The sequence below is a fragment of the Xiphophorus couchianus genome, chromosome 10 (assembly GCF_001444195.1).
Source record: "Xiphophorus couchianus chromosome 10, X_couchianus-1.0, whole genome shotgun sequence".
Classification (NCBI taxonomy): domain Eukaryota; kingdom Metazoa; phylum Chordata; class Actinopteri; order Cyprinodontiformes; family Poeciliidae; genus Xiphophorus; species Xiphophorus couchianus.
This window is the reverse complement of record NC_040237.1, coordinates 13,641,848-13,655,678: the sequence shown is the minus strand read 5'-3', so window position 1 is coordinate 13,655,678 and position 13,831 is coordinate 13,641,848. Positions and strand designations below refer to the sequence as shown.

At 39.8% G+C, this 13,831-nt stretch overlaps 1 protein-coding gene across 4 annotated transcripts in view; it reads right to left on the bottom strand.

Annotated features, from left to right (window-relative positions):
* Positions 1-806: 806 nt before the first annotated feature.
* Positions 807-13,831, bottom strand: part of ca10a (carbonic anhydrase Xa) — a 271,111-nt gene continuing 258,086 nt past the window's right edge. For 2 of the 4 annotated variants that reach the window (XM_028030174.1, XM_028030176.1), the window contains exons 6-10: positions 12,473-12,545; positions 5,521-5,675; positions 5,179-5,353; positions 4,120-4,199; positions 807-1,844 (exon numbers count right to left, since the gene is read on the bottom strand). In XM_028030174.1, the coding sequence (XP_027885975.1) occupies positions 4,162-4,199; positions 5,179-5,353; positions 5,521-5,675; positions 12,473-12,545 (441 nt within the window). In that variant the 3' untranslated portion in view covers positions 807-1,844; positions 4,120-4,161. The remainder of the gene's footprint in view (positions 1,845-4,119; positions 4,200-5,178; positions 5,354-5,520; positions 5,676-12,472; positions 12,546-13,831) is intronic. The other 2 variants (XM_028030175.1, XM_028030178.1) reach the window with 1 other exon arrangement.

The window sequence follows — 13,831 nt, the reverse complement described above, 5'->3', positions numbered from 1 at the left end:
AGGCGGAATATTGACATACGAACACATTTAATACACATTTATGTCAAACAATGCTAACATCCTGTGACAGCCTGTCTGTTTTCCGAACACATTTTGACATACGGATGTGCAGGATGCATTTTAATAATGACATAAAACTGATGCAATATGCACAACCAATAAAAACGCAGAAAAATGCCCATTTTAAAAAATGCCTTTAAAATGCAATAAAAAAAAAAAGCATTTTGTGCTGACGAATCAATTAGGACACTTTGATATTCGTTCCCACACAGCGACATCACATGAGCTGCGTATGATTACAACATCTGTTACTTTTGAAGGAAGCTTACTTTGTTAAAACCTCTCAGTCCCCCCGAGTTTTAAACTGAGCGTAAACATCGTTTGGGGATCCAAAGAGCTCAGGGATTTAAAGAGGCCTCAAGAGAATTTGAAATCAATTATTCCTCTTTTCTGAACACGGGGAGTTTTAAATAAACTGCCAGCCAGCATCCTAATTAAGTCTGTAGAAACCCTAACATATCATAATGGGGCGTTCAGCATGACTTTACACTCTGAAAAAGACCTGAATCCACCTGCAATTCTGCCATATATCAGAGGGGGGTTTGAAGATTATGTCTTGAACATGTCAAAACAAACATTGCAGTTTTGTTTCCCTTTTACAGTGAAAGAAAAATGAGATTACTTGTATATGTGTGAACTTTTCCCGATTTGTCTTAAGTTTTTTTTGTGTGTGTTTTGAGCAGCACAAAGACAGGAACGGATATCAGGGAGTTTTGTTTTTTTACAGACTGAAGCGTTCTCCAGTGGACTTTTTAGACACATTTATTGGGCCGATAACATTACTCAAACACAGTGTATGACCATTGTAAACAAGAAAACAGAAAAAAAGGCATCAGCTCACACCGAGAACCGCTCGAGAATTCAAAGTGTGCCAAGCTGTTTAAAATTCTTAACATTTGTATCTTTTTTTTTTTCACTTCAAATCTTCTTTATATATGTATATCTCTTTTTTTCTTTTTTTGGGGGGGATTTTATTTTGTAATTCGTCACTTTTTCTTTACATTGTCGTTTTTCTCCGGTATGGATAATACTAGTAATATGTACACACGAGGCCCGGGGCGCTCCCAGCCGGGCGCCGGATTGCTTGTTTCCTGTAGCATGACTCAGTTTTGGGAGAAAAAAAAAAAAAAGAGACTTAAGTAAGGCTGTGTCGTCTTTGTTGCTTTCTGCTGATTACATGCCCCGTACGGGTGACCGTGATGAAATGTTCGTGTGAGTCCCGTTGACTGCTTAGCGCTGACCGGTCGGTTTGTCGTTCAATGGTACCACTGATGGCAGCATCTTTTTTTTTTATGTACAAAGGCTTTAATGTCCCGAGGTTGTCCTGTTGGCTGGGAGGCTATCAAATCATTTGAGTTTTCTTTCTTTTTTTTTTTTTTTTTACTTTAAGTGTCTTCTATTTTGATTGCCCTACCCACCCCAAAACAGGGAAAAAAAAAAAAATCTGTATCAAAATGTTCATACAGACGTAGTCATACAGTGTAGGGAGGTTAAAAGGACATGTTAGATTGAGGGCTACAACAGTTCTCAATGTATGAAAAGAAGAGTCTTTTTGTTTGCAAGTTCTCCCATTCAAGAAAAAAAAAAAGTGATCCGTTTCTTTCTTTGTACAATGTCATGAAAGATTCTCAGATGAGATGAAGCCTTTTAGACCGATTCCACATTCCGACGTCCCGCCCGCTTGCCTCGTTCCCACTCTCCGTCTCCAACATTCGTTTCTTGTCCTCGCTCATCCGTAGGGGTGGAGAGAGGGGGAGGCGCCTACTTTAGCAACCACTCATTCACTGCAAGAGAGGGGGAGAAAAAAAAAGAGAGAGCAGCAAGAATAATGATTTGTATGTAGAAAGAAAAAAAAAAATTGCTGTAAAAGTATGCACCACGCGCCACAGCTCAGCTGTTCTGCTCCGTTATTCCCCCTCCTCCTCCTCTGTGCGCCGGCCATATTTCATCTTTAGCCACAGCGCTCTGTTTCAGAGGGATGTTGCCCGAGTGAGTGGAGTGAATGTAAATGTGTGTGTTGACTGCTGGGCTGGAGGTGGAGTTAAGGAGGGGACTGTTATTTTTCAAGTGCCAGCCTTTGTAGAAATTTAACGGCGGTGTCAGAGCCAGGAGAGGTGAGGAAAACACCGGGCTTATTAAAACGGGAACTGGCATATTTGTTTAAGGCAACGGTTATTTTTTTTTTTTGCAACATAATCAGATGCTTAAAATAGACCCAAAAAAACTATGCAAACTGTTCACTAACTAACTACATTGTCAGTAAAGTGACGTCAACGTGCCTTTTTTATGCCACCAGGTTTTCCTTTTGCTCACAATACAGATGCGAGTCATTAAACATGGGCCCAGTTGGATGCTTTATTGAAATTAGTACCATGTGAAGTGTGCAGCGAATATTAGTGTGTTAAAAAAGCAACTGATTCTCGAAATCCCAATAACAGATTTATCTACTCCACATCATAACATAAAGAGAAGTTTTTTCTTTACTGGTTGACTAGGAGTGAAAGGAGGAAGGCATGTGAAAATGTTCAGAAAGCCTGAATAGTGTTAACATTTTTCTGTTGAAAAATCAACATATACTGTATGAAGTGAAAAAATGCTTTAAGTAGTAAGGTACTCGTGAATCGCTTAGGTATTTCCTGGTATTACCACTAATACTAAGAGCTGATTCACATCTTTGTCGCATGGAGTCCAGCAACTTCTGACATTCAACAATTCCTCTGAATTTCTTGTTTTTTCCGTCATATTTTGTCATTCCACAAGTTTTCTGTTGCTTTATTTATTTGCAGTCTTGCGGGCCTCCAACCAAGGTGTTGCATCCTTATTGGTTTGCTTAAAGTTCTGAACTTGTTCAAGAGTATTTTCACTTTGGCATAAGGCAACATCACCTTCTCAGGTAGCCTGGTGTGAACAAGCTCCACATTTGAGAAACGAAGCTATCGCACCATACCTGAACCACCGAACATACCTGAACCATGCTTTATTCAACATGAGACGCTGCAACGGGCTTCTTCCTGACATTAGGTGCATTTGAATTGTTACAGTGCCCACAGGTAACAGTAGAGCCTGCTTTGATCACCTTTGTGAGTGGATCATTGGCTCAGTCTTTGCCATTTTGACTCATCTTTGATCTGTTCAAATGATAGTTTTTCCGATTCTTTCATCGTCTTTATGGTTTTGTTTTACATTTCGAACAGATTTAGCTAAGCGGCAGTGTTTTAGCTTGTTTTCCCCGCTAACATTTTGATCAAAGCACATCGGTTTTTTTGAACAGTGTCTGGAACATGTCCACTTTATTTTCCCGGAGAGGCGTACGTTAAAAGGACGGAAGGAAGGGAAGGAGGAAAGGAACAATAGAGTTAAGACAGAGAAAATAGAGGTAGGATACATGGATTGCAAAGACAGAAGGAATGCCAAGTATAAGGATAGAAAGAGTAAGAGCACAAAGAAAAAAATAAGGACATAAAGGAGTGAGGGATAAAAGAAGAAGGGAAAAGAGCAATAACAGAAAGAGAGGAAAGAACAAACAACAAATCCAGCTAATTTGTTCCAGTGATACTCCTATTTTCTTTTTTACTCCTATCCAGAAAAATAATTAAATCAAATTTCAAACTTTTTCAGATACCCTATTTTTTGTCAGTAGCAGTCCAGAAACATTCTGATCTCCCATTTATTACATTAGTACTGTTGCTCGTTCCTCAGATGGAGGTGTGGGTCTCGTTGTTCCCTGCCTTGTATTTTCCTCAACTTATCAAAACGTGTTCACATATTTAAGCTAAAATTAAAGACTTCAGTTCTGAAAATGTTCCACTCGCAAAAGCTATTAGCTTAGCAATGCATTAGCTGTGTTGCCTGTACGGCATCGCCTGCAGTGCACGCTTTCTCCCTCACAAACTGTTGCACAGAAGGAGAGGTTTTGCTTTTTGGGGGGTAAGTGGAGTGAACAGTGCAGAACAGAGGAAGAATGAGGGAACGAGATACAGAGAAAAATGGTCATGCTTTGGGTGAGCCACGGTACAGCAAACCCCACAATGATCAGAAGGCGCCGAGGCTACCGCTCACCTTAAACACATTTTACGCTCCAGGAGTGACAATTCAGCCACTTCATATTTGGCCAGAATCAGTGAAGAGGAGATTGGAAGCTGAATAACAGAGTCCAGAGTCATAGTCAGTAGTGACAAGACCATTTTAAGCCACAAATGAGTCATAACCAAATGTTCTGATTAAAAAAAAATTGGAATATTTACTAAATCAGCCAAAGAGAAACTACTCAGAGTAGAAGAAGACTACTACTAAAGCAGCCGCCTAACATTTCAAAATGAATTCCGGGACAAAGACCTTCGTTTTTGGTCCTATAGTCCAACGAAACAAAAATATAAGTGTTTGTTCTTAATCACCATAGTTACGTTTGGAAGAATAAGCAGAAGCTACCATCCTGGGAACAACAGCCCAACACTTGAAGTAAGTAGAAACAATATAGAAGGCATCATGAGGAAAGAACATTACATTCATACATCAAGCCAACATCTCAAGACCTGAGCTTGGAGACGCTTTGGGCAAAACATGGTCTTCCATATAGAAAACCGCATTAAGCATAAAGCCAATTTAGCTGCAAATTGGCTTCTTAAGGACATCAAAGTAAACATTTTGGAGTAGTTATATTAAGGTTCCGATGTCAATCTCATGAAAATAAAGGTCAGCAGTGGTGAAAAGGTGTTTGGAAGCAAAGGGCCCCACAAACAAGAGTCGTTTACGTCAATTTTGTCAGGAGGAATGGGGCAAAATTCAAGCAAACTATGTGAGCAGCTTGTGTTTGACCAATGACACACGGTCTAAAACCGACTCTGCAAAACTATACAACTATAAAAGAGTGCGTTAACATCTGAATTTGATGGCCTTTTTGAACATATTGAGTTTCAGTAGGATGTTGGTTATAAGTTTAGTTTCGCACATTCATTCAATCACCGGACGTCACTGGTTTGACCCAAAGTAGATGAAAGGTTTTTATATTTTACTTAGTGCTAAAATAATTAACCTGTTTAACTAGTCAACATGTCCTAAAAAAGCAACTATACTCAGGAGAAAATAGTAGCAAAAGCCAGTAAAAGTGACGTTTTGTACCCCGGTACTGAAGCTTCTGAGCCCTGTTGTTAGGGCAGTCCTTGCCCTGCATGCTGAAGTTGATGTTGGTGCGGATGCAACGGTTGTTCAGCGGCTGCACAGGGCGAACGTTGTCGCTCATGCTCAGAAAGATCTGAGACGGCTGGTTCTGGCTCAGCAGCCGCAAGGAGTGCATCTAGGTGGAAAGACAGAGGAAGGCACAGAGACAGAAACAGAGTGAGAGGCTTACAGAAGCGTTACCAAACTCTTTACGGCATTACTTTCCGGGAAGTGGTTAGAATTGGATGCATCCTTTAGTGAGGTGAGATTTTTCTGCAGCCTAGTACGATGGCTGTGGCTCACCTGCATGCGTGTGAGGTACACTGGCTTGTTCATCAGGATCCATGTGGCCGTTTCAAAGCATGGAGGGATAGTCATTGATCCTTCGTAGGTGATAAAACTATTTGTTTCTGGGTAAATCTCTTCTATGTTGAGGCCAGTCAGAAGATATGCATCGTCTGCAGAGGAAGAAGTAGAGGAAAAAGAAAAACAGACATGAAAAAAACCCCAACAATGTCTCAACAGAACCCACTGCACTCTGTGTGTTTGAACTTTAAATTTGTAGGTTACATATTGTAAAGGAAAATGATTAGTTAAGTGTTAAAATACTTACAACATGTGTAAAGGAATATTAAGCATTTTTATTGGAAAAACAGGCTTTGTGTGACCCTTTGAGATGGCCCAAGGAGACAAGCAGACGCCTTCCACTGTCTGCTTAAAGAGCACACAAGGGCCATAAAGTAGCATCTCCATGGAAACGGCAGCTGGAATGTGGGACGTCAAAACTCCAGGGGAGTCTGCGAGATTTATCTCAGGACTTCGGTGCTGGGGACAGTCGTACCCAGTACCTCTGAGATTAAGTGTTCTTCCCCTTCTGGCTTGACGGAGACCAGACGCCCGTTCGAGTTGGGTGTAAAGGGGGAGACTTCTCAGGTTTCTCTGGGGGCCGAAACAGGTCTCTGATTGGTTGAATTACGGAACGCCTTCTTTGCATATATTAAAGTGAGGAAACGCCTAGTCAGTATAAAGTACAATGTAACGCTAATACAGGGAGAGAGTTTTTCCATCTTTTTTCCCTCTCCACGTGGGCGCCGTTGTCTGTCTATGTGTTCTGTGTTCGTTTGTCTTCCCCTGGTGTGTCTTTATTTTTTTTTTATGAGTTAATGCATATCTCTGTATCTCTGCAGCTTTGTTGATGAATTAAACTCTGTGATCTGTGACGTCAACACGCTGTGTTAGTTTCGTTTTAGCAGGACGCCGCCACTCGCCAAGGACTCGGGAGAGAAAAGAGGAAAGAGCCAAAACTTTTTGTCCAAAGCTAGCATTAAATGATCATCTTCTTCAACAATATGTATGATTTGCCTGAGTTTTTTTTATTTATGTTTTTAAAATGATGACTCACCAGTCGAAATATGTTCCACATTCACAAACTATTTCACTCTTTTTGTCTCACACAGCTCATCTTTTGATCAACTAGCATTAAACAGCAGTCATTCCGATGTTATTGTTTTAGTGTACAGGAGCGTTTAAAACGGAGTCACTTATGACAGAATGAGACTGAAGCCCGCTTACACGTCCCAGAAAATGCCTCTAGCAGCAAGTTTTAGTAAGACGAATAGTTTGATAAATCATCTTGTGCTTTTTAACGACAATATATCATGCCACATTCACATGACTGCCATTGCTTATTTGGTTGCTTTCCTTACTGGGTCAACTTAAGCGTATTGTTTGTTTATTGGGTTAGAAAGTTCTGGTTACGATTGCTTAGCCATGTTAGCTGAACATATATACAGCACAGAGTCAGACAAAATACATCAGAATTAGTTAGGCTAGAGCTGCCCCATCCAAAAAATGTGAAAATGCTACCCAGGACGTGTTTGCACACTTCCAAACACCGAGGCTCGCTATGTGAAAACAACCCCAGCCGCACTCTCTTGGCTCATAGTAATGTAGCGTTGTGAAATATTTATGACCCTGGACACTGACATGTTGACAAGCGATGCAGTTGGTTTGAACCCTTCACAACATGCACTGCAGTTTGACTCTTTCATCACAACCCAGTCTTGTCACCGAGACCTGAGCGTGGTATTCTGCGGGGGGTTTGGTGGGTACACGCTGCTCGCTGCTCATCGCGCCTTCAGCTCATGTTTCAGAGCTAATTTCTCCTCGCCTCGCCTTCCGCGTGGCGTCTACAGCCGAGTGAGTGGCAGGCTGTTGGTGTTGCACTTCAAAACCCGTTTTATCCAGACTGTCTTCACTGTCACAATGCTAATTGGACAGACTGTCTCTTGCTCTGTGTTCACACTCCACTAGATTGCTCCCAGTAACTCGTCGTAGTCTGACGCCTCGGATGACAAAATGGACAGCCTACTGTGATGGGGTCACCGTGGTGGACTGCTGAAAACTCCAGCACTAATTAAACGGCATTAAGGCTGGTTTAGTTTGAGATTCTGCTGGTGTGACGTAATCCACAGTGGGATGGAATTACAATACAAAGAACAAACATTTCAGACAAAAATGTTCAAATGTTTGACTGGTCTAAGTGCTTTTATTTGTGACAACTGATGGAAACGTAATATCCCAAAGGTAACTTGAACGATTACATAAACCAGTTTTTAAATTCTGGATTCATTTATCCAGTGATAAAAGCTATTTCAACTAGCCTGGCTCAATGTAAAGCTATAACCTCGCCCATCATCATTTCTTTAAAGGGGCAGGATTATGTATTTTCCTGGCACATAATACCATTTTGTAGTGCCATCATGGCCTCAGAAAACCGCTCCACAAAATCTGCTCTCTGATTGAAGAAGCTGCTGTTCTAACTATCTGTGCTTCCCGACGATTCGTCCTACCTTGCGCAGATATTCAGCCCAGCGGCTCATGGAGGTTGAGTAGTGTGGTTTTCCGCATAAGTACACACGCCCATGAAATTGAGACCAATCAAACGATAGTTTTGCATGGAGAAACGTTTGCCAACGGCGTTGTGACCAGAAAAGACGGACGACATGAGGCTGACAACAAAATGACGCAGTTTTTTTTCACGCAGCTACGACAGCGAGAGTTGATTTCAGCAGGTCAGCTCAACCAAATCTAAACCCATCAGGCCACACGCAACCTCTGGCTTACTGTCTCCCAAATGACCTTTATGTCTGAACGTGTCTTAAGAATATTTCTGTGTTAAACCCCAACACAATAAGTACTACTTGCAAAATTGAATTTACTGATGCTTTCAAATTTAGCAAAAAAAAGCATTGATTTGTGGTTTACTATTACTTTTTGTAACATTTCACATAATCTTTAAGTCTTACTATATACAGTAGTTCTAATATCATTCTCAACATTACTGCAGCAGTTTAGTCAAAAACAATTTGTCACCTTCCTAAAATAATGGTCTAGGTCTTTTTTTGGCCAAGAGATTATTTTTTTTTGCAAAAATCACTTTTGGCAAAAAATGACTTGGGCCATTATTCTTGGAAGGTAATAATTATCTTTAGTGAACAACATATTTTGTGAAGTCCAGGCAGGCAATTTTTTTTGGGCAATACATCTTAATTCTGATCTCTTAATCATGCATGGTGTGAATGCATCATTTTGTTTTCACGAGTGCACATATGTGCATTACGATGCTTTGGGATGGGAGAAACGTTGGCTGCAGGACTCAGAAGCATGAGTGGGTGGTGGTGTGTGTGTGTGGGGGTGAGTCAGCGTGTGTGAGGCGCTGTATCAGACTGAGTTTTTGGACAGCTGTCAGAATCCTCTGCAGCTCCCGTCATTTGGACAGAAAGAATTCCCTCTCACAGCACAACACCCTCCAGCTGCACCCAAATCCCTCTGGGACTCCTCCAAACCACCAGGGGTCAGCACATGTAATCTGCCACTCACCTCCAACCCATTAATCCAATTATTTGTCTTTTCTTTTAAGTTGGCCTCGGGCAATCTCTGCAGTGGGATGGAGTGAGAGATCTCTGGAGAACAGCCGTCGACTTCTGCCGCAACCAAAAGCCCCCTTCCAGCTATCAGGAGGTTTTTTGGGGTTTTTTTTTTTTTCTCCCCCGGCAGGTATCTCAATGTCTAAATCTTCCAACAAAATAATGGTTCTCCAAAAGATCCCGAACAGCAATGCATTGACTGTCTAATCACACCAGGAACAAAAGTTACATTTTTCTCAAACTTGGCGACTCTCAAAGCGAGTGCCTGAACATACTGATCTCTTACAGTAAGAGCAACTGAGACTAACTGACACCAGGTTATTTACACGCCATATCTGTGGAGTATCGCACATGATAATCGGTTTGGTTCAAAATACCTTATTTATCCCGCAGGGGAAATAAATGCTGACGTAATTCGCTGTGGATGGTGATGGTGTGGACAGGAAGTATTTCCAGTCCAGCAACGAAGCCTCTTGACTGTCATGACATCCAATAAGTAGAACTGTCGCAATAAGCAATAAATCAGTTTATCAGGTGATTAATTAAACAAATTCAATATCGCATGATTTATCCTTTTTCTTCTTTAACTCTCTCTTTCTACCAAAATCTAGATGACAAAAGTTTTCAGGCTGGTGTTTTGGTCTTAGCTAGCCCTTTTATTTGAAGGACAATTGACTTAACGACTTTATAATTCATTCTGTTTACCGTTTCTGTTATTTTGGATATTTAAAATTTCCTTCAGTTCCTGCATTAAATGTTTGTTAGAATCTAAAGCTGATTGAGCTGTGAGACTGTGTTCTTGCATTATTATGCCTTTACCCTTATATTACTGGAAAATGGTCTCAAAAGAACAATATTATCGTTTATCACAATAACCTCTGGGACAATTTATCGTCCAGCAACAAAGTGTTATTTTGACAGGCCTGGCAATAAGCTCGATTTCCAGGCAGCAGAGGTGTAGAAATCAAGCATCTCGACATTAAGACTGTTTCTGCAAACATTTGCGACATAATGGGTCAAACTGTAATATGAGACCATGTGTCTGACAAGGCCAGCTTTAAAATGTCATTCTGTATCAAAGTATCAAACGGCAACTCCGCCTTGAAGTGGAGGCCGGGTAAAGTCACAGTGAGGTCAACAGAGGCGCAGAATGTGCAGAGAGTTTTGTTGTTAAGGAGGCTGTTTGTTAGGAGGTGGGATTTGTGCCTTGGTTCCAGTATAAGGAACTCTTAATTATTCTGCACACCAGAAATTTAACACAATTTAAGGCCCCCAAATTTGTTTGAAGACTTTAGGACTGGTATTGTCTATAAAACATAGTTGAACAAGTTTGCTGCACATAGAGTTTACCTAACTGAACAAATCTGGAAGAGATTGGAGCCAAGAGTTTAAGGTTCAATATCAGTGTCTGACATCAGACACTTCTATGGATTTTTAGTGGTTAAAAATCCATAGAAGCAAAAATATTAACACTCCCAGAAAGCCGTCCCACAAGATTTAAAGCTGCTACAGCAGCAAAGAGTTGGACTACACCTAATTAAAAATTTTGGATTGAGAATAAAGTGTCACTCAAGCAAGTGCTTTTGGTAATATATTGTTTCTGTCATCGAAAAGGAAAAGAAAAAAAGACATAATTGTCTTAAGATTCCTCTGACAGAAATGCAACAAGTATCAATGAAAAGGTTAAACATGTTTTCTACATAATGACGTTGGTTTATAAATGCATAGTTGTTTTCTTTTCCTATTTGTGCTCTCTAAAAAATGTAGAAAAGTTCAGTTCAGTGTGGACTTGGAAAGTATATGGGAAATTTAAGGTAAATTCATACCAATGCAGAAATGATGTTTAGCAGTTGAAGATGTAAGGGGGTAAGTTCATTCAGAGTAATATTTTTAATTCATGGCTTTTAAATATTCATTTACGTCAAGTATTGCAGAGGCTAAGTGGCTATTACATCGATGAATTTATTTCTTCCAAAACATTTTATGGAGCTCAAAATGTCAAACCTGTATCTCCATTTAAAGGACGTTTGTAGGAGTGCAGGCGCTCTCTGTGGAGGGGTTTTCTGATAGCTGGGTGTTTCATGAGGGATCGGAAAAGCGTACATTCAGAGACTGGACGTTGTGGAGTTCTCCTTTGGGTTATTAAAGCACAGATCTACCCTGGAGCAGAGCCGTCTCTATACTGAACATGCCTGAAAATTTGTTGTGGTTCTACACAAAGACACTCTGAAGCCTAATGAACTGATATGGATCCGAAAACTGTATGTAAACAGCACAATATGTACAAATACTTTATTTGTGTGTTGTCTTGTTTATGTTTAACATGCCACCGTGATGCTGTCACTTTAAGATTGACAGAAAACAGAAAAAATATATAATTTTCTGAAAGTATTGCCACCTTTCTTTAGTCAGTGTTGCACATTCTGTGGTTGAGACAACTGAAACTAAATAAAAAGGGGTGTGGTGTCAAGTTTTGGATGATGTTAAGTCTCATTGTTTCTTAGTAACCACTTTTCCATGCCACAGGGAATTAGACGGTATGGATTAGATATTAATTTTCAATGTGGGAATTAAAAATAATCTCAAAAAACCACTATATATATGTTTTAAAGCATTGAAAAGAACACTACAGTAATTTGGCAAGGTGAACCAAGGTAGATGACAAAATACTAGGAAGTATCAATGAACAACAGTGAATTCTCCAGCCTTTATTTAGAAAAATCTGCTTTTAATTTAAGAGCCAAAATGTCTGAATTCTTGAATTTTTCCAGGATAGCTTTTTTTTTTGTTTGGAAAAATATTTAATTGAAAATGTAGACTTAATGTCATGTCCTTAGTTTATATAAACAAACATTTTAGATCATGCTACTTTCTGACAAATGTTTTTGCATAAAACAGTTATTTATGTTTCATAACTATAAGTGCCCACCATGCCACCATGTCCTGCTTGGGGAGCATGCAGGACAAACAACCATGCATGAAAATATAGCGGCAATTTAGAGAGACTAATTAACTTAATATGCATATTTTAGTAATGTGGAGGGAAGATAATGGGAACATGTAAACTCCACGCAAAAACACTCTTGCCACATTGTTTTGGGTGGGGGTTAATTATCTTGTTCGCATAGTTAGCAACATTTTTTCATTTCAGTGAAGTGCTGCAGACTAAAAGGAACAAGGTGCTTGTTGTTCACTCCTGCTGAAAATCAAAAACCAGTTGCCTTCAAAATGACCCAGCAGCTACTGTACAGCTCAGCGAAACATTTAAAGTTAGAATCTAATCGGTGGAGATGCTCTGTCATGCAGACGACTGCAGAGGCACTTACTTTTATATGTTATTCTTGTGATGGTGTCTCTGTTCAGCATGCGATTCAGGAAAGAGTTTGACGTCTCAGCGATCTGGATGAAAGAGAAGCGGGGAGAACATGGGAAGAAAAGAGTGAGGTTAACGTTGGTCAAATATTGAATTGAGCACATCTAAAATTAACCCGAATTCACTCAGTACTTAATCTACTCAGGACAGCGCTCTTAAGTATAGAGCCAATGTTCTTTTTTCAAATCTTATCTTTGAAATGCTGAAGCCCGCTCATGTATTTTTCTCAGTCAGACGCCCTTACACAATTTTCTACTGCTGTTCTGTCTTTTTGGAGGAAAAACAAACGCTCCCACTGGTTTCGAGAAAGCAGAAAATAAAAGATCTTGTAGACACACACTGCTTTGGGCCAAGAACACAATGCATCTTTGTGAATAGGAAATGCAACGTGTCTTTTTCTTCATCCATCCTGGCATAATTCTATTATAGATCAAAACGAGTTTAATTTGATCAGAGATGAAAGTAAAAGAGGGTTGTTGAATGTGACTCGGCTTGATTTAGTGTTTCCTTTTGAAACAACAAAACACCCGTCCTCTACCTACAAAGGACGTTTGCCCGCAACCTTTGGGAAAGACAACCAAAGACGCTTTAATCCTGCATTTAAAGCACTTGAAACAACAGGAATCTGGTAAGAAAACAGTGTATAAAGCAGCCAAACAATGCTCTTTGATTTTATATTACACCAACAGTCACTGAAATGTATAAATGTACCAGTCAGCCTCCAATATGCTTGAACACTTTGTTTTGTATTAGTCACACCAAATTGATTCCAATTCTATATTGTTTAGCACAAGTTCTTATTTATATCGTCAGTAATCCTGGCACTAGAGCTGGCTCCATATTGCAACACACAGGTAAAATATAAGTTATTTCAACTAAACATTAAGAAAATAACATCTTATTAGTAAATCAGGTTGAAGTTACTCCCCCCCACCCCCATTTTAAAAATGGTTTACTATATCATCGCATAAAACATAAGTACATAGGCATGGGAACATATTTCACCTAAAGGATGCTGGAACTGATAAGAGGTCAAGAATCATTGATAGTTACTAACCCCAAAAGTGAGAATAAAGTCAAAAATGATGGTTTTGATGTGATTTATCAAAGCTGCTTATGAACATTTTGACGTTGAAAACCATTTGACTGGGTTGATTAAATAGATATGCTCAAAATTATTTATACCTCTGGCAGATTTATGTTTGCCCTCTTGTAATTTTCCTAAAATGTTTCTTCTAACTGGAAGCAGCATTAAAGTTTATGTGTATGAAAGAATATGTGGCGCGTGGACGGAGCTACAGATTATGGTGAC